This window comes from Carya illinoinensis, chromosome 5 (assembly GCF_018687715.1).
Source record: "Carya illinoinensis cultivar Pawnee chromosome 5, C.illinoinensisPawnee_v1, whole genome shotgun sequence".
NCBI lineage: Eukaryota > Viridiplantae > Streptophyta > Magnoliopsida > Fagales > Juglandaceae > Carya > Carya illinoinensis.
In genome coordinates, this window is record NC_056756.1 from 41,995,204 (window position 1) to 42,015,692 (window position 20,489).

General features: G+C 38.2%; 2 protein-coding genes across 3 annotated transcripts; both read left to right on the plus strand.

Annotated features, from left to right (window-relative positions):
* The first annotated feature begins 986 nt into the window (after positions 1–986).
* LOC122309423 (cellulose synthase-like protein D3) lies at positions 987–16,155 on the plus strand. Of its 2 annotated transcripts, XM_043122908.1 has the most exons (5): positions 987–1,316; positions 1,921–2,836; positions 3,513–4,320; positions 4,607–6,057; positions 15,504–16,155. In XM_043122908.1, the coding sequence occupies exons 2-5, from the start codon at positions 1,956–1,958 to the stop codon at positions 15,757–15,759; spliced, it is 3,396 nt and encodes a 1,131-aa protein (XP_042978842.1). In that variant the 5' UTR covers positions 987–1,316; positions 1,921–1,955; the 3' UTR covers positions 15,760–16,155. The 2 variants fall into 2 exon arrangements, with proteins under 2 accessions (XP_042978842.1, XP_042978840.1); XM_043122906.1 differs by lacking the exon at positions 15,504–16,155 and having other exon boundaries at positions 992–1,316; positions 4,607–6,625.
* On the plus strand, positions 13,578–15,276 carry LOC122309424 (ribosomal L1 domain-containing protein 1-like). The gene has a single exon (XM_043122909.1). The coding sequence runs from the start codon at positions 13,792–13,794 to the stop codon at positions 15,076–15,078; it is 1,287 nt and encodes a 428-aa protein (XP_042978843.1). The 5' UTR covers positions 13,578–13,791; the 3' UTR covers positions 15,079–15,276.
* Positions 16,156–20,489: the final 4,334 nt, after the last annotated feature.

A 20,489-nucleotide genomic window follows, 5' to 3' on the forward strand; every position in this document is an offset into this window, starting at 1 on the left:
ATCTAATAGTAGTCCCGTTTGGTTACATAATTCAGATAAGATAAGATTATATGTTTTTAATAGTAATGAATAAAATATTATTATAATATAATTTTTTAATATTAATTTTATTTTAAGATTTAAAAAAATTAAATTATTTATTATATTTTATATGAAAATTTTAAAAAATTATAATAATAAATTGAGACGAGACAAAATAAGACAAGATAATTTAGATTTTAATAAACAGACGGTTTCACTCTTACCTGTGTTGAAAAATTCCAAAGGAGTACTCCATTTCTCAAAGGGAAGAAAATGCCATGAAAGCACCCTTTTTCAGAATTCTACTTCACTCTTTTCGGGGATTAAAAAAAGGTCGACTTATTCTCTCATCTTGGCCTAACACATCCCCTTTATCAATTCCACCAAATACCAACCCAGCTCCAGCTCTCCCTAAGCCAACAAGCCTAAAAGAGAAAAAAACAATCATAATCATATAAATGAGAGAAAAAATGTGTTATATATAATTAATTTTATATATTTTTTTACGTATTTTATTGATATGATTGATCAAAATAATTATTTTATATTAAAAAAGTGATATAACTAATCATATTAATTAAGTGTATAAAGAATATAAAAAAATAACTGTATATAAAATTTTTATTAGATAAAAAAATAATTTCTAATATGTATAATTCTTATATATTTTTTTTTCAAAAAAGTAATTAAGTTTTGAATTTATATAAAAAATTTATATAATTGACATTTTTTTAAAAAATAAAATATGTAAAATTTACACACTCGAGAAATATATTTATTATTTTATAAGCACATGACATAAATAATAGAGTAAATAAGAAAAACACGCTTACACGTATGAAGCGGCGGTCCAATGAACAGCCGGCGTTCCACGCGAAAAGAACCAACGCAACGCATGTATTATGTTGTTTGAAAACCTTTCCTCAGACAACCTAAAGGAAATAAAGAAAAAAATATTTGAAAAAATGGCTGTCACAGACGTGGGCCTTCCATCATGGCCGATTAGTGCTTGATAGTAGTTTTGGTGCCCACGACCAAGCCCCCAAACTCTCTATAACTTTGTCTATATATAGCTGTCTGGACTTCGGATGGGGGTAATGGACACTTGAAGGCCGAGTCGCAGCATGCTCTCTGAACTAGTCGTCTGCTAGCTGTAGCTTCTACGGTGATCGCTTCAAACATTGCAGCTTCGTTTTCCTACAAAGGCTTTTGTTGAGGTTCTCAGAGAACTAAACAAACAAGGAGAGGCAGAGATCTGACTTGATTCTGCTGCCATTTTCATCATACCGACCGAGGTACTAAATTGTTTCTTTTGTTCCTCTTTTTTGTTTTTTGTTTTTTGTTTTTTTTTTAAATAAATGGGCTGATCTTCTTTACTGGCTAGCTTAAGGGAAAAGACACACGTCCTACCATGGAAGTCTTCGCCCTGCTCTGTTTGGTTGCTTTAAAATGTGCGAAAGAAGCGGAAATTTGAGAGAGTTCTTTTGGATCTAAGGTTTAGAGATTAGGGAAGACCAGAAGTCACGAGTGTCTTGTTCGACTTCTCTTTCGTTTTCTCGGGAAACAAACGGATAGTTAAACTTCATTTTTCTTTGTTTATCTTTGCTTTGCTTTGTTCTACAGCATTTTTCCAATTTGTACAAAGATTTTGACTTGGTATGGACTCGGTCAAAGGTTTCTGCCATTTTTATGTGCTATTTGGTTGCTTGTAATACGTAGAACAAAAGAAGATTTTCCCTTAAATCGAACGTAATATTCATAAAACTATATAGACCAGTAAAATCTAGCTTTTAAACTTCAGTTTAAGCTGTGTTATCTTCAAGATCCGGTCTTTGTTTTGTTGAGATGATTTGAAAGCATGCTGATACGGGTCCACTTGTTGGGATTGTGGAAATACAGGACCTTGGAGGATAGTTGCTCTCGGTGTTTGAAAAATGGCGTCCAGGTCCTTCAAGGCGAGCCGGTCAAATCTATCGTCAACCTCCGATGCGCCTCCTGAAGCACTTAACAAACCTCCAATGCCTCCGACTGTGACATTTGGTCGGAGGACTTCCTCAGGTCGCTACATCAACTACTCAAGGGATGATCTAGATAGTGAGCTTGGGAGTGGTGAATTCATGAATTATACAGTACACATACCGCCAACTCCTGACAACCAGCCTATGGATCCATCCATATCGCAGAAGGTTGAAGAACAATATGTGTCAAATTCGCTCTTCACAGGTGGTTTCAATAGCGTTACACGAGCTCATCTCATGGACAAGGTGATTGAGTCTGAAACCAGCCATCCCCAGATGGCTGGTGCAAAAGGGTCCTCGTGTGCAATTCCTGGATGTGATGCTAATGTGATGAGTGATGAGCGTGGGGTGGACATTCTTCCTTGTGAATGTGATTTCAAAATATGTCGTGATTGCTATATAGATGCAGTGAAGACAGGGGGCGGGATTTGCCCAGGATGTAAGGAACCTTATAAGAACACAGATTTGGATGAAGGAGCTGTGGATAATAATGGGCGGCCGCTCCCTCTTCCTCCGCCAAATGGGATGTCAAAAATGGAGAGGAGGTTGTCGTTGATGAAGTCAACCAAGTCAGCATTGATGAGGAGCCAAACTGGGGTTGGGGACTTTGATCACAATCGGTGGCTGTTTGAAACAAGGGGAACATATGGATATGGGAATGCCATATGGCCAAAGGATGGGGGTTTTGGAAATGGGAAAGATGATGAAACTGTTGAGCCAACAGAGTTAATGAACAGACCGTGGAGGCCACTTACCCGGAAATTGAAGATACCTGCTGCTGTTCTCAGCCCGTATCGGTATGATCTCTTTTTATTGTTCTCCTCAAATATAACGTGTTACGTTGTTTCTCTAAATTTCAATAGCTTTCCTGCTATGTTTTCATTTCATCCAATTGTGCTATAAAGAGTGAATTGCCCATAATGATAGATATAAGGACTGCATGCATACATGCCTGTGTATGTGTGCAGTGTGCGCAGGCCTCGCCCCCAACCCAATATGAAGCATAATATGAAGTTAAAGTGTTATGTGGCTATACGTGTGGGCATGGAAATCATATGTCTGACTATTGTCTTTCCTTCCATGATGGTCACATTAATATCTGTTGTGGCATGTCATTTGTGATCATTCTCATGGAAATCACATTAATACCTGTCATTTGGTTCAATTATGCAGTGTTCAATATTTATCATTTTCCAATTCGACAGGCATGACAGAAATGTCATATGGTCAAGTAGAGTATATATGCCTTAAAGTTGTTTGAATGTGGAATGCTCATCGTTGATCTTAATTTTTCATCTTCTTCCAGTTACGTCAATTGATGGGCTGTTGATTCGCCTCTATTTGTTTTGTCTCTTGTCAATGTGTTTTTATCACTTTTTCTTTGCAGATTTAATCTGACCAGTTCCTTTTGTCATTTCCTTTACCCGCAAGCTGATGAACATCGTTTGCTTTGCTTTGAATCTGTGTAAACAGGCTTCTAATTTTTGTTCGAATGGTTGTTCTTGCACTGTTTTTGGCATGGAGGATCAACCACCCAAATAATGATGCAATCTGGCTATGGGGAATGTCCATTGTCTGTGAGATTTGGTTTGCTTTTTCTTGGCTCCTTGACCAACTTCCTAAGCTCTGCCCGGTCAATCGTTCTACAGATCTTAATGTCTTGAAAGAAAAATTTGAAACACCTACCCTAAACAACCCCACTGGAAAATCTGATCTCCCAGGCATAGATATCTTTGTCTCTACTGCAGATCCGGATAAAGAGCCGCCTCTTGTCACTGCAAACACTATCTTGTCTATTCTTGCAGCTGATTACCCAGTTGAAAAGCTTGCTTGCTATGTTTCTGATGACGGTGGTGCACTTCTAACCTTTGAAGCCATGGCTGAAGCTGCAAGCTTTGCCAATATATGGGTTCCATTCTGTCGTAAACATGATATTGAGCCCAGGAACCCAGAAACGTACTTCAATTTGAAGAGGGATCCTTACAAGAACAAGGTTAAGTCAGATTTTGTCAAGGATCGTAGACGAGTAAAGCGTGAGTATGATGAGTTCAAGGTCCGCATCAATGGCCTGCCTGACTCAATACGTCGCCGATCAGATGCGTATCATGCTCGAGAGGAAATCAAGGCAATGAAGCTTCAGCGACAGAATAGAGATGATGAACCAGTAGAGATTGTGAAGATCCCAAAAGCAACATGGATGGCTGATGGTACACACTGGCCAGGGACTTGGTTGAATGCTTCTACCGAGCACTCTAAAGGTGACCATGCTGGTATAATACAGGTATTACTGTTCACCCAGTAGGTTATATCAACTGTCAGAATGATAGATAGATTGAGTAAATTATGACTTCATTAACTTAGAGTCCATGTCTTGGTATATGTGGCTTATTAATATTCTTTTTTCTTTTTAAATACTTATCTAATTGTTAGCTACTAAGAGAAGTAACAAAAGAATTACTTATAAAAAAAAGGGAAGTAACAAAAGAATAGAAGTAAGATGTTGGAAGGAGGTTGAGAAAAAAGAAGAAGCGAAGAAGTGGACTAAATGGGGCTGATTTATAATGCAGGTGATGTTGAAACCTCCCAGTGATGAACCACTACATGGAGGTGCTGATGAAAGTAAGCTCATTGACCTCACTGATGTTGATATTCGTCTCCCCTTGCTTGTTTATGTGTCTCGTGAGAAGCGTCCGGGCTATGATCACAACAAGAAGGCTGGGGCCATGAATGCTCTGGTTCGAGCCTCAGCTATTATGTCCAATGGCCCCTTCATTCTCAACCTTGATTGTGACCACTATATTTACAACTCCCAAGCAATGAGGGAAGGCATGTGCTTCATGATGGATCGGGGAGGTGATCGCATTTGCTATGTTCAGTTTCCTCAAAGGTTTGAGGGTATTGATCCGTCCGATCGATATGCCAATCACAACACTGTTTTCTTTGACATCAACATGCGAGCTCTTGATGGGGTTATGGGCCCTGTCTATGTCGGAACTGGTTGCCTCTTTCGAAGGGTTGCCCTTTATGGCTTTGACCCACCGAGATCTAAAGAACACCACACTGGTTGCTGCAGTTGCTGCTTTGGTAGTCGTAAAAAGCATTACTCAGTTGAAAGCTCCCCAGGAGAGAATCGAGCCCTAAGAATGGGTGATTCTGATGAGGAAGAGATGAACCTCTCTTTGCTCCCTAAAAGGTTTGGGAACTCTACTTTTCTTATTGATTCAATCCCAGTGGCAGAGTTCCAAGGTCGTCCTCTTGCAGATCACCCAGCTGTGAAGAATGGACGCCCACCTGGTGCTCTTACTATTCCCCGTGAGCTTCTTGATGCATCAACTGTTGCAGAGGCAATCAGTGTGATCTCCTGCTGGTATGAAGATAAAACTGAGTGGGGACAGCGTGTTGGGTGGATTTATGGGTCCGTGACTGAAGATGTGGTCACTGGGTATAGAATGCACAATAGGGGGTGGAAATCAGTTTATTGTGTGACCAAACGTGATGCCTTCCGGGGAACTGCTCCAATTAATCTCACTGATAGGCTCCATCAAGTCCTTCGGTGGGCTACTGGATCAGTTGAGATTTTCTTCTCCCGTAATAATGCCCTCCTGGCCAGCCCGAGAATGAAGCTTCTGCAGAGGATAGCGTACCTTAATGTTGGCATCTACCCTTTTACTTCAATCTTCCTGATTGTCTACTGCTTCCTCCCTGCACTGTCACTCTTCTCTGGCCAGTTCATTGTCCAGACCCTCAATGTCACTTTCCTCGCCTACCTCCTTATCATCACTTTGACTCTATGCATGCTTGCTATTCTTGAGATCAGATGGTCTGGCATTGAGCTGGAAGAATGGTGGAGAAATGAGCAGTTTTGGTTGATTGGAGGGACTAGCGCTCACCTGGCTGCTGTGCTTCAGGGACTTCTGAAAGTCCTTGCTGGAATAGAAATTTCTTTCACTCTGACATCAAAATCAGGAGGTGATGATGTGGATGATGAGTTCGCTGATCTCTATATTGTCAAATGGTCATCCCTGATGATACCACCACTCACAATCATAATGGTCAACTTAATCGCAATTGCTGTTGGGTTTAGCCGAACAATATACAGCACTATACCACAGTGGAGCAAATTAATAGGCGGTGTTTTCTTCAGTTTCTGGGTCTTGGCTCATCTATACCCTTTTGCCAAAGGGCTGATGGGACGGAGAGGGAGAACACCCACCATTGTTTTTGTATGGTCAGGCCTCATTGCAATCACGATATCCCTCCTTTGGGTGGCAATCAGTCCCCCTTCTGGTCAGGACCAAATTGGAGGTTCATTCCAGTTCCCCTGATTGGTTTTTTTATCATGTCAAGATGAACATATTCAGTAATATTCCTTTATTCAATTACCTCTTCAGAAAGTTAACCATGCTGGTGAATGGACTAGGCATGTTTTGTTTCTTGTCCTCCATATAAAGTCTCAAACTTTTACCGATCTGAGTCAAAATGGATGGGACCAAGAGAATGGGAAACTGTGGTTTTCCCGGCATTTTGTGATTGTTGTATGATATCTTACATGAATTATTAATTTTAATGTTTAATTTTTACATGGAGAATAGGATTGCACACAGGTATATTTTTCTGTAATATTAGCCAGGCCAGCTACTGCGAGATTTTTCTACTTGATCTTATTTTCTTAGCTTGGAGAAGAAAAAATACGTTGTCAACTGATCCGGTTGTTCTAGATTGTGGACAGAACATTTGTCTGAATTATGTGTGGCATAGGAACCCCCGGCTTTGATTGCAGTGTATGACTTTTACCTGTTAGAACTGTATCATTGTCACTGAGCTAAACCTTGGGGAACCTCTTTTAAGTTCAAATTTAAAGATGAAAATTCCATACAGAGTTATCCGATTTCCACATTGCATGAGGCGCATTGAAATGTACAAGTTTGAAGTGTTTGAAGCAAGGGCTGATTGATGGAGTATGGAGGGAGTTAATGGGGTTGGTTACAAATGAGGTTTCATCAGGCATCAACCAGGAAAGACCACACAATGGTAAGCAAATCCCGTACCTTAGTGAAGAGATGCATAGAGCCAACTTCTTCACCGTTGTCACGCCCATCAAGATGGCGGCCTCTCTCGATACAAGTCATTATAAAAGATCATTACTATCCTATTATTTGTTTATCATATACTTTTTTAATGCATATTAAATTGCATCAAATCAGTTTCCTAAAACGGCAACTTATACATCAAAATGCATTAAAAAGAAAAACCATAGCACCCAAAAAAATATAAAATGCATGAATCAGCATCATCAAATTCCATCACATCAAGTTATAATTCTTCTCTCTATCGTATGAGGAAAAGCGATATTGGTGAAGCTAGTTAGTCTTCTCTATTTCCGAGGGAATAGGAGGAAGGAGAGGCAGTTGGAGACGGAGGGGAAAACTTATGGATGAATTGGAAGAGATCTGTGATCGATTGAAACTGAATGAAGAAGAGTCTACTCCAATAACAGTGGACATTGGAGACTTGGAGGAGTTGAAGAAAAGAGGTGACAGAAGCGTGGTGGCAAAATTGTGTTCGGAGAGAGTTGTAGGAAAGGAAGTGGTGAAATCGATGATGGAGAAATTATGGAAAGTAAACAAGCTGATGAAATTCTATGAGATCGGGGTAAATTTTTTTGTTATTTCTTTTGCTACGAAGGCAGATAGGAATAAGGTGCTTGAAGGCTGCCCTTGGCTCTTTGATAGCCATCTGTTGGCACTCAAAGTGTTTGATGGAAGTACTCAACCGAACCTAATTGATTTCTCCAAGGAAGAATTCTGGATCCAGCTGTTTAACTTGCCACTAGGAGGAATGAATCGTAGATTGGGGGAATCTATTGGCAGTTCAATAGGAAGAGTGATAGAAGTGGATACTCAGGAAGGAATCTTGGCATGGGGGCGTTGCCTAAGAGTGAGAGTGGAATGTGAATTATCAAAGGCTCTGGCTAGAGGCAGAACCATTCTGTTTGAAGGTAAGCAAATGTGGATTCCTTTTAAATACGAAAAATTACCTAAGATCTGTTTTAGATGTGGTTGTATTTGTCATAATAAAGATGGTTGTAGAGGTGGAGAAAAAGTGGAAGGAAAGAACCAGTTTGGTTCATGGCTGAGGGCCCCTGCAATAAATAGAAAAAGAATAGAGAGAAGGGGTGAAGAAAATTCTCAGAGTTTTGAATCTAGTGGTAAAGATGTGGATAATGAGGAGGAAGTGGAAAAATTAAAAAAAGTAGAGAAGAAGGAAAAAGTAGAAGAAAAGGGAAAGGTTGTGGTAGAAGATAAAGAGAATGAGGTGGAAAAAAACATGGGAGGGGAAAAGAATATGGAGGGCTCGACCTTGGTAGGGGAAGGATGGGAGGATAGAGTAAATGAAAAACAAGTGTTTATAAGGGATGAGGGAAGGGAATTAGAAGGGGTAGAAGGTATGCTGAAGGGTAGTTCTGAAAATAATCTTGAGCTAAAAGTGATGGTAGCAGAAGGAAGCTTTAAAAAAGAAACAAAACAACATGGGGGTGGATGGAAGAGAAGGGCAAGGGGTAGAGGAGTAGGAGGGGATCCAATAAACTTAAATGTTTCTTTGAAAAGAGATGCAGAAAGATGTGGTTTGGAGGAAAGGGAGGATGGTGGAAGAGAAAAAAAGAAAAGAATAGAAAATGAAGAGGTGGGAATGATGCTTGTTGATGAACTGGCGGAGGCTGTGAAGCAGCCCCGCCAACAGCAATGAATCTTTTATGTTGGAACTGCCGAGGGCTTGGGAACCCTCGGACAGTTCAGGACCTTAGCACTATTGTTAAGGATAAGTGTCCCAAAATTGTTTTTCTTATTGAGACAAAAGTGAAGGGAAGTAGAGTGGAGAGGTTGAAACACAGATTGAAGATGGATGGATGTCTGGCTGTAGATCCAGTGGGTAGGAAAGGGGGGTTGGGGCTTTTCTGGAGAGAGAAAAAAATAGTAGATTTGATGAGTTATTCTCAATGGCATGTAAGTGTTAAAATTCATGAGGATGATGGGAAAGTGTGGGTTTTCAGTGGCTTTTATGGCCATCCAGATTCTGCAAAAAGGAAGCATTCTTGGGACTTATTATCAAGAATTCGACCTGAAGGGGGTTTAGCATGGTGTGTAGCAGGTGATTTCAATGAAATCTTAACACAAAGCGAGAAGGAAGGGGGAAGAATGAGAGCTGAAGGTCAGATGAAAAATTTCAGAGAAGCTTTAGAGGTGAATGAGCTGTATGATGTGGGATGTGTGGGTTCTGTTTTCACATGGAGTAATGGCCATTCAGATCTCTCTTTCACTAAAGAGAGACTTGACAGATATGTAGTGAACAATGAGTGGAGGAATATGTTTAAAGATTTTATGGTGGAAGGGTTGGTGGCTAGGTGCTCTGATCACAAGCCAATGCTCATGACTGTTCTGAAACCAGAAGTTTTGATGAGAAAGAGGAAATTTATCTTTCGATTTGAGGCTAGTTGGTTGAAGGAAGAGGACTGTGGAAAAATTGTGAAAAAAATCTGGTCAGAAAGAAAACAAACTCAAGAGCCTTTGAAACAAGCCCAAAAGCTTCTCAAGCTGTGTAGTGGTTCTCTAACAAGAAGCTTCAGAGATAGGGACAAGGACAGAAATGCCAGTATAGAAAGGTTAACCAAAAGAATTAAGGAGCTACAAGATAGGGAAGGGCCACAGTACATAGAAGAGTTAAAGGTGCTAAAAGGGGCAGTGGGAAACCTTTTAGAACAAGAAGATATAAGGTGGAAGCAAAGGGCAAAAAGGAACTGGTATAATTCAGGGGATAAAAACACAAAGTATTTTCATGCTTGTGCTAGCCAGAGGAAGAAGAAGAGCCTCATTCTTTCTGTACTTGATGCTCAATCAGTTCTAAGGAACAATCATGAAGAAATAGCCGAGGCCTTCAGGGCACATTTTTTTGAGGTTTATAAATCTGGAAATCCCTCTCAGGGGGCAGTAGAGAAGTGTGTTCAGGAGATGGAAGGGAAGGTGACTAGGAGTATGAATGAAGAATTGATTAAGCCTTTCTCAAGAGAGGAAGTGGAGTTAGCTTTAAAGCAAATGGGGCCCTACAAATCACCTGGTCCTGATGGATACAGTGCCTGCTTTTACCAGAATATGTGGAGTAGCATTGGGACTTATATAAGTGATGCTGTTCTGAGTTTTTTAAATGGGAGTAGTCGGATGGAAGAGTCTTTAAACTTTACTTATGTGGCCTTAATCCCTAAGATTGCTGACTCAGAAAAAGTGGGGGATTATAGACCAATAAGTCTATGCAATGTGTTATACAAGTTAATTGCAAAAACTCTGGCAAATAGATTGAAGAAAGTCCTGAATGCTGTTATTTCCAAAAACCAGAGTGCATTTGTACCAGGGAGATTGATTGTGGATAATATCATAGTGGCTTATGAGACCTTGCATACTATGAAATGTAGACAAAGGGGAAGAATGGGAAGTATGGCTATTAAACTGGACATTTCAAAAGCATATGACAGGGTGGAGTGGCCTTTTTTGAAAAGGGTTATGGAGAAGATGGGTTTTTGTGGGAGATGGGTAGAATTAATAATGAACTGTGTCACTTCTGTTACCTATTCAGTGCTGATAAATGGAGAACCAGGGAAGGTGATTTATCCAACTAGAGGATTAAGGCAAGGGGATCCCCTATCCCCTTATCTGTTTCTGCTATGTGCTGAAGGTCTTAGTACCTTAATCAATGGAGCTGAAGCTAAGGGTGAACTACAAGGAGTAGCAGTGGCAAGAGGAGGGAAAAGAGTTACACATTTACTCTTTGCAGATGATTGTATCATCTTTGGGAAGGCTTGTTGGAAGGAATGGAGAAAAATCAGTAGTATATTGAAGAAATATGAACAAGCCTCTGGACAGTGTTTAAACAAGCAGAAAACATCAATTATATTCAGCTCTAATGGAAGACATGCAGACTGGGACAGAATTGTGAAGTGTTTGGGAGGAAGGGTGCAGAACAACTGTGAGAAATACTTAGGTTTACCTACAATGGTGGGTAGATCCAAGTACAACACTTTCAGATGCATCAAGGATCGGGTATGGCTCAAGATCAATAACTGGAAGAACAACTTTCTCTCACATGCAGGAAAGGAGGTACTTTTAAAAGCTGTTATTCAATCAATTCCTACTTATGTTATGAGTGTGTTTTCTTTACCAAAAAAATTATGTAAGGAATTGGCTGCATTGATGTCTAAATTCTGGTGGGGGCAAAGAGAAAATGAAAACAAAATAAAATGGATGAGTTGGGCAAAAATGGGAGTGTCAAAAAATGATGGGGGCCTGGGATTTACAGAGCTAGAGAGCTTTAATCAAGCATTGCTAGCTAAACAACTATGGAGAGCTCTTAAGGATCCTGATTCATTGGCTGCAACTGTCTTGAAAAACAAATATTTTAGCCAGTCAACTGTATTGGAAGCTAGATTGGGAAATAATCCATCTTTGATATGGAGGAGTCTATGGAGTTCGTTGGGGCTGTTAAATGATGGATTAGTTTGGAGGGTGGGTAATGGGAAGTCGATCAGAATTTGGGAGGATAAATGGGTTCCAAAGCCATCATCTTACAAAGTTCAATCTCCAAGAGATGGTATGGTGGCAGATGCTAAAGTGGCACAGTTAATAGAAGAAGGGAAATGGAGGGAGGAAGCAGTAAAATGTATGTTTAGTGAAGAAGAAGCCAAGCTGATTTGTACTATACCCATTAGCCAGACAGGAAGAGAAGATAGAAGGATTTGGGCACCTGCAAAAAAAGGGATCTTTAGTGTCAAGTCTGCCTATCATTTTCAACTGAGCAGAAAAAGAAGAGTAAATGGGGAGTCGTCTATGGTTTATGAAGGGAGAGAGGGTTGGAAGAAATTATGGAAGCTAAATATTCAAGGAGTCACGAAGATGTTTATATGGAGGACCCTTAATAATTGCTTACCTACAAAAGGGAATCTATTCAAAAGGAGAGTGGTAGATAACCCCTTATGTCCTATATGTGAGAAGGAGGTTGAAAATAGCTGCCATGCTATATGGAGGTGCCCTGCTGCAGTGGATGTATGGGCTGAGGAGGGTAGCCCGGTTCAAAAATGGAGTTCAGGTGAAGTGAATATGGAGGTTATATGGAAAAACATGGTGGAGAGACTGAGTACAGAAGAAGTGGAATTAATAGCTTCTATTATGAGATGTATTTGGTTGAGGAGAAACAAATTTGTATTTGAGAATGGCTTTAGCTGCCCAAAAGACATTATCATACAGGCCAAGCATAATGTTACAGATTTTCAGTGTGCTCAAACCAGTAAACCAGAGAATGCAAAGCCATCAAGGAGAGACATGGTGAGATGGGTGGTGCCTGAGAAGGGGACTGTTAAGCTTAACTGGGATGCAGCCTATGATAAAACAGCTCAACAGATGGGGGCAGGGATTGTAATGCGTGATAGTGAAGGGGAAGTCTTAGTATCTCTGTGTGTATCAAAGCTTAATGTTGGATCTCCTTTTGTAGCAGAGACAGTTGCATTATGGAGAGCTTTGACTCTGTGTGAAGAATTAAATGTATGGGAAGCTGTTTTTGAGGGGGATGCGCTGGGTGTTATTCAAGCTATCAACAGCAAGGAGGAATCATGGGAATGGAGTGGGCAACTGATTGAAGATATAAGAGGTATACTAGTAAATAGACCTTTATGGAAAATACAGCACATATACAGAGAAGGTAACAAACTAGCCCATTTTTTAGCTACTTTTGCTTACAATGTAAAGGAAGAACAAGTGTGGATAGAAGATGGCCCTAAGGGTTATTTCAGTTTCTTTTTACAGGATAAACTTTGTAATGACAACAGTTGATCAATGAAGAAGATGATGTTTTGATTTCATAAAAAAAAAAAAAAATTCCATCACATCAAATTACAACGTGTAGTGCTACGTATACTTATATATTTTGTGTATAAGATTCAATTTATTAATTTTCTTTTAAAATTTAAAATAAATTTTATAATATGCAGCATATCAATAGTTGACATTTAGATAATTAACTTTTTTTGTATTTTTTTTAAGAACAATTAGCATTTTTCAGTTACAAATTACACAAAGTTGGAGAGAGAATAATGGTTTTTAATTACAAAAATGATATTTTTAATCGTAATATACTCCTTTAAAAGAAATAAATAAATATAAAATTCATATAAAAAAATTAATTTTTTTATAATAAATCTCATTTTTTTTTTTAAAAAAATACACGATACTTCAAAACCCATTACTGCCTTGCTCTTTTAACTAATTAATTGCCTAGAGCTACAGTGGCATTAAAAGACAATCAGGAATTTCACAGTCAACTTTGCATGGAAATTGTAAAAGTAGCACCAATTACTGATGGCTGGCTCTGAGATGCGTACTAATAATCCAGTAATTGTCCAGATTTTTGAGGTCCAAGCCCAGGAGGAAAAACCCAGCCCGTTTGAAAAAAGAAAAGGAAAGACTGCAACGCACCGTTTGGAGTTTGGACACCTAGGTTAGTTTCCTCTTCCTTCTACCACCTGCCCCGACGTCCTCCTTTTATTTTCCCTCCCGTCCTGTGCACAAACCATCCTCACGCCGCGCCTCCTGTTTCTCGCACCCTCTCCATTCATCTCATTCTCTCTGTTTCACTCAGTTCGTTTCTCAACAAAACCTAAGGCCTCTACTCACCAATCGTTTCAGCAAAATAGTGTTGTCAACAAACTGCTTCCATGGCCGTTACCAGTCCAAACCCTCCTCTTCCTACACCTTCTAGGGTCAGCTCCACCACCATCCACACGGCCGTCACCGCACTCCTTAAATGGAGAAACTCCAAGTCGGGGACCCAGAAACCCCAGCTTTTACAGCAAGACGAATTCGTCTACCTCATACTCACCCTCAAGAAAATACCATCCCAATCTCGCACTAACCCCCATAAGATCCTACTCCCACACGCCATACAATCCCCCCAACTCTCCCAAGAGCTCTGTCTCATCATCGACGATCGACCCCACTCCAATCTCACCAAAGCCTCCGCCATATCGAAGATCGATTCCGACCAAGTACCTGTCTCCAAAGTCCTCAAGTTGTCCAAGCTGAAATCGGACTATCGCCCATTTGAGGCCAAGAGGAAGTTGTGTGATTCGTATGACATGTTCTTTGCGGACAAGAGGGTTGTGCCCCTCTTGCCGGGGTTGCTGGGGAAGCACTTTTATAAGAAGAAGAAGATTCCGGTGCCCGTGGACTTGAAGCACAAGAATTGGAAGGAGCAGATTGAGAAGGCGTGCTCTTCGGCCTTGTTATTCTTGAGAACGGGGACTTGTAGTGTCGTGAAGGTGGCGAGGGTGAGTATGGAGAAGGAGGAGATTGTAGAGAATGTGGTGGCTGCGATTGAGGGAATTTCGGAGATTGTACCACGGAAGTGGGGCGGTGTGAGGTCGTTGCATTTGAAGCTGCTGGGCTCATTGGCTTTACCGGTTTATCAGGTGGTGCCAGATGTGAGGTTGAGGATTGAGGGAATAAAAGAGGAAGAGGGAAAGGGTGAAGTGGCTGGCAAAGGTAAGAGTAAGAAAGGCGAGCGCGTGGGGAAGAAGAGGGGGAGGATTCATGAAGTGAAGTATATGGACGGGAATGTAGGTGAGGTGATTCATGAAGATGAAGTGGGGAGTGATGAGATTGAGGGTGGAGATGTTGGTGATGGTGAGAATGGTGAAATGGATCTTGGTGAGTCAGGGAATAAGAAGAGAAAAAAGGGAGATAAGACTGAAGTGGGGGTTTCTGGTGAGTCGAAACACTTGAAGAAGCTGGCTAAGCTGAAGAACAAAGTTATTCTAACAGAGACAAGAGATGAGTTGTTGGCTGCGAAGGGGAAGAAGGAAGATGGTATAAAGAAAGGGAGTGTTGGTTTGTCTGTTGAAGATGGGGGATCTGCTGGAAAGAAGGAGAAGAGTGGGAAGATGAAATTGAGGAGTGCTGAAATGAAGGTGAAGGCTAGGAAAAGCAAGAAAGCAGCTGGGTAGTTTGATTCGGAAGACTGAGAGAAGTTAGAGATGGTAATTCGTCCTCTTGCAGATGCTTTTTTCAAGTATCAAATAGCTTGTACTTTTGTCTTATTTCTTTTTGTTCGACAATGAGAATTCTGCTGATCTAAATTAGTAACCACTTTTGTTTTTTTGACTATTTGATTTATGAAGAGAATTATAGAGTGGATGATTTTATGTTCTTGTGTTTTGTATCACCTTACTTTTATTCTGGAACTTTGATTTTGTTCTTGTATGCAAATAAAAAATGTCCTCATCTCATATTCTGCTTCCAAATGGGTGAAGAATTCATTTCTTGGTTACTCATGCAACATTGAAATGAAGCGCCATGACCAAAACCATTACTGCTGCGCTGGTGATGATGAGGATGATGAGTTTGCTGATCTCTATTTTGTCAAATGGACATCCCTGATGATACCACCACTCACAATCATAATGGTCAACTTAATCGCAATTTCCGTCGGGTTTAGCCGAACAATATACAGAACCATACCACAGTGGAGCAAATTAACAGGTGGCGTCTTCTTCAGTTTCTGGGTCTTGGCTTATCTATACACCTTTGCGAGAGGGAGACCACCCACCATTGTTTGTGTATGGTCAGGCCTCATTGCAATCACGATATCCCTCCTTTGGGTGGTGGCAATCAGTCCCCCCTTCTAGTACTGACCAAGAGCTCTACCTCTTCATTGACGATCGACACCACTCCAATCTCACCAAAGAAGGGTAATAATTCTAAGAGGTTGTAATTACCACTTGGACTAGTACTTTTTAAGTATAAATCTGGAATTAGTTTATGCTTTCATTGGATGGTTATGCTATGTAAGAGAGATTTTGGTTTGATGAGGTTAATCATGGTATAGTCTGTCTCAATCTCTCCAATTGCCAAATTTGTTAAGGCAATACGTTTGAGGACATTGTGCTTGTTGAAGAAGCTATTTTGAAGTTGGTGTCAATAGTTTATCATTAGCTAGTTAATATTACTTGAGGGCCTCGATTCTCAAGCTTGTGAGCATATGTTCGACTGCTAGGAGAGACATCTAGTCAAACATTGGTTTCTTCCCTGTCTATGGTTTAAAACTTGGCACTTGTTTCACGTCTGAGCTTATATGTAGTTTGTCTAAAATTTGGCGTTATGAGATTAAGAATTAAATCCTCTAAATTACTCATCAGAAGTCTAAAAATCTTGGCTTTATGCTGTACATCTGTCTTCTGAGTCGTGACCTGGAAATATGGGGAAAAAACTTTGACACTATTTTAAGATAGAGAAACATACAACACTAGTTTTACTTTATTACTCCAGTTTTATCTTTCGGAGGTTGCCTTTGTTAAGAATTTGCTGAAACTTCGTGGTTTTTGGTGCATTGGGTGGTTATCTGATTTTAAGTTCTGAGGTCGCCTCTAGTTTCTCCAAGACCATGAGCAAGGTTTCTTAATTTGGGATGCTCATGTAATGGCTTATCTAACTTCTGTGTAACACGAGCATTTTAGATTTGATATCAGAAGATGGTGAAAGGGATTTTGCATTAAGAGAAATTTTTACGGTTTGTAAATTCCAAGAGGTTGTAATCATCACTTGGACTAGTTCTTTTTTAAGTATAAATCTAGATGTAGTTTATGCTTTCATTGGATCGTTATGCTATGCAAGAGATATTTTGGTTTGATGAGGTTGATCATGGTATACTCTGTCTCAATCTCTCCAATTGCCAAAATTTGTAAGGCCAATGAATTTGAGGGCACTGTGCTTGTTGAAGAAGCTTATTATGAAGTTGGTATCAGGAGTTTTATCATTCAATAGAATCTCTTGAAGATCTCGATTCTTAAGCTTGTGAGTGTATGTTCGACTTTCTTTCCTTGTAATGTTCCATGAGCATGTCCTTATAAACAGAGGCTTTAGCATTGCTAGGATATAGGTCTAGTCAAACATTGGTTTCGTTCTGTCTATGGTTTAAAACTTGGCACTTGTTTCTCTCGTCTGTTCTTTTAGGTAGTTTGTTCTAAATTTGGAGTTATGAGAATTTATTAACTTAACGTACAGCTTAAAAAACTCAAATTAAGGCAGTCTGGCAAGAGTAAGGGATGACCCTATTCGTCTAGGTGGATTCAATCCAGTACTCCAAAATTTCAAGATTCTAGAAATTGGAATCAGATAAGGACTGATTCAATGAATCGAGTGATTCAACAAATTAAATCGGGCTGATTCATAACAACTTTGAATCGGTTGTTTCAATGTTGATTAAAAGTATTAAAAATTATATATAATGCGATTCAAATATTTAATATCATGTATAAAAGAGTATAAAAGTATAAATTTTTTGTCTAGTTTCAATAAACATGTTATCTATGTATTTAACCTCAATTGTCGACATTTGTTTGCCTCATATATGAAGAAGATGAAGACTATTAAGTTATAAGCACATGGCAAATGCAGTATTTTATGTACAGCCGTAAATTTAATACAAAATACTCATTCATCTTCTAATTATTTTATTCAACTAAATAAAATAAAGAACTACATGCTTTATCTTTAAACTTTTCTATGATTCTTATTGAATACAATAATGAATAAGTTAATATATGTTTAATTCTATTATATTTTTTTGTACAAGAAATTTGAAAAAAAAAAATGTTTTTCAACAACTTAAAAATAAATATAGATTTAAAACGGTTGGAGTCAGCTCAAATTGATCTAAAATCAGCTATAATCAGTCCAAATCATCCGAAATTGATCGATTAAAGCGGTTTGGTAAACAATTCAAAAAGTTTACTAAAAGCGATTTGATTTCTGACCCTTTTTTCAAGCCTTGAGTTTACTTTAGATAATTGCCCTTCTCAATTGGCTTTGCCTATGCCATTGTAGGGTAAAAGGTGGTTGCATTGGCTAAAGGAAAATGCTTGCTTGTTCTTCTATAGTGCATTTTGTATTTTTGTTTTTTATTTTTTTATAAGAAGATTGCTAAAAACACAAAAATATTTCACAAACTGACTAGACATATTGATATTATGCCACGCCAGCCTTTTCTTCTTTTTCATTTTCCTCCCTCCCCGTGCCCCTCCCCTCCTTCCATTTTCAAAAGAGAACTGCTACACAGCAGCCCCACACTCAACACACCATTATTTTTGAAGTATAAAATAGAAGAAGATAAAATAATAAATTTACATTTTTCAATGGTGTGAAAAAGTGTGAGGCTGCTGTTCTCGAGCATCATCCCATTCATTTGAGTTGCCGTCTGCCTTCACTTTTTAATTTTTTTTAAAAAATTTTTTATTTTCAGTTTTTCTCCTTCCGTCTCCTGCATTTGTGTGTGTATTTTTTTAATATTTAAAAATAAAATAAAATACACTAGAGACACTTTGGAGATACGTTTAGAGGGCAACCTACATCATCCTTAGCAAAAAACTGGCTAAAGGGACTGGTTGATGCTCGAGAACAGTGATGCCACAAATCCCAGAAATCCTCCCTTACTCTTTTATTTTTAATTCTATAATTCTAAAATAACCGTTGTAATTTGTTGGTATAAATCCACTATATTACTAAGCTATATTGATAATTCAGCCAACAGCTGTTATCTATGCAAAGCTATCTACGAGTGAAGAAGGAAGAAATAAAGAGAGAAGATAAAGTTGTAGGTTGACCAAAACACAAGGCTCAAAGACAAAAAGCTTGCAATAAAGGAAGAGGGAGAAGATAAAAAGAGGCATGATACACAACCAAAGAGGGGTGACTTCATGGGGAGCATGGGGACTTTCATCTTCCTCTACCTTTCCTCATCTTTCCTTTCATCTCCTCCATTGCCATTAATATTATCTCAAATCTCAATGAGCTTGAGAGTAGCATGGGAGTGTGTGTACCTTTTCCAAGACTTGTGGACACTGGCATTAATTGAACCACATAAATCATAGTTTCTCTTTTTATTTATTTATTATTCATATAATGGATGAGAACTTCAGCACTGCTCCACCATCCAAGAATCACCATGGATCATTCAACAATATGGCATCTACATTTGATGGAAAAATGCATCAACCCTTGACTTGTCAAAATCTTACAAAACTTCCAAAATCGCTCTCCTATCTTCAAAAAAGTCAAAAGAAATTCTTAGGATACGTTTCGACACAAGGTGAGACATAAAATTCTTAAAATTTTTTTTAATTTCATTTTCAAATATTATTAAAAAAATATTTTCCAATTTTAAATTTTAAATTTTTTTATTTAATTATTACTTAATTATTATCCAAACACAAAACTAATACAACTTTTATAGACTTTAAAATAATACGCAAATGTCAATACAACTTTTACTAACTTCAAAACAAAAAAATTTCAAATAATTAGATGAAAAAGTTATATAATATTTTTTATTAATCTTTCTCCTCTCATTTCTCAAAATTCACTCAAACATCTTAATTCAAATTATTTCACTATTGTTCACAGAGTTATGAAATACTCCAAATGTCTAAACAAGTTGACGAGTCTTTAGTCTACAAAAAACTCAAAACATATTAACTTAATATTAGTAGAGTAAAGAATATGTAAAAGTGACTGTACATAAATTTTTTATATATATATATATGTGTGTACACACACATTGTAACATAAATCTCATCCTATTTATCCATGCAAAGGTATTTTTTGTGGGAGGTTAATTTCACATATAGTAATTATATATGCAGTTATGGATTATACAAGCGCTGTGTATATATAAGTTTTTTTAAAAATTGTAGAGTTTATCATTAAAAAATTAATTTTTTTATATATGTATTATATTTACTCATTTTTTTAAGAGGAGTGTGCAAAATTTGTACAATTTATAACTATAAATATAATATAACACATGTCATTAATTTAGCTAATTAATCAGCTAAACAGAAAACTTGAAAAAGGAGGAGATAAATATATAGAACTCAAGAACCGGATTCCCCAGCATGCCAACCGTAATAGGACACCAATCCTAGTTAATTCCAAAAGCCATTAATTTCCTGCACACGTCTGAACGTGGAGTTGCAGGCCGACAAGGTTGGCCACATGTAATATATATGAAAAATGTTAGTGTTTTATATAAATTTATTTTTTTATTTAATTATTAAGAAAGTGAATATGAGTGTATTGATATATATATTTTTTTATTTTTTAAAAATATTTAAATATGTTTAAAAATTGTAAAAAAGAAAAAAAAATTAAAAAGTAACATTTAATCTGCGGAACATGCGCAACGGTGACCATTGGGAGGCAGAGTAGCATTAGTTGATACCCTTCATAAATTGATTCTCCTTGAGTACATATATATATCTTGACCATTCTATTTCAGAAAATCTAATGCTCAAAACATAATAATATCTTCACCTCGATTTTAAATTTATTTTATTTTATTTTATTTTAAAAAAAGAGTGTG

Bases quoted from the DNA above. Each gene is read 5' to 3' on its own strand.
- LOC122309423 (XM_043122906.1), top strand. From the start codon at position 1,956: ATGGCGTCCAGGTCCTTCAAGGCGAGCCGGTCAAATCTATCGTCAACC. The intron at 2,837-3,512 runs GTATGATCTCTT...CTGTGTAAACAG, and splicing joins GCTGTTCTCAGCCCGTATCG to GCTTCTAATTTTTGTTCGAA. The intron at 4,321-4,606 runs GTATTACTGTTC...TTTATAATGCAG, and splicing joins ACCATGCTGGTATAATACAG to GTGATGTTGAAACCTCCCAG.
- LOC122309424 (XM_043122909.1), top strand. From the start codon at position 13,792: ATGGCCGTTACCAGTCCAAACCCTCCTCTTCCTACACCTTCTAGGGTC.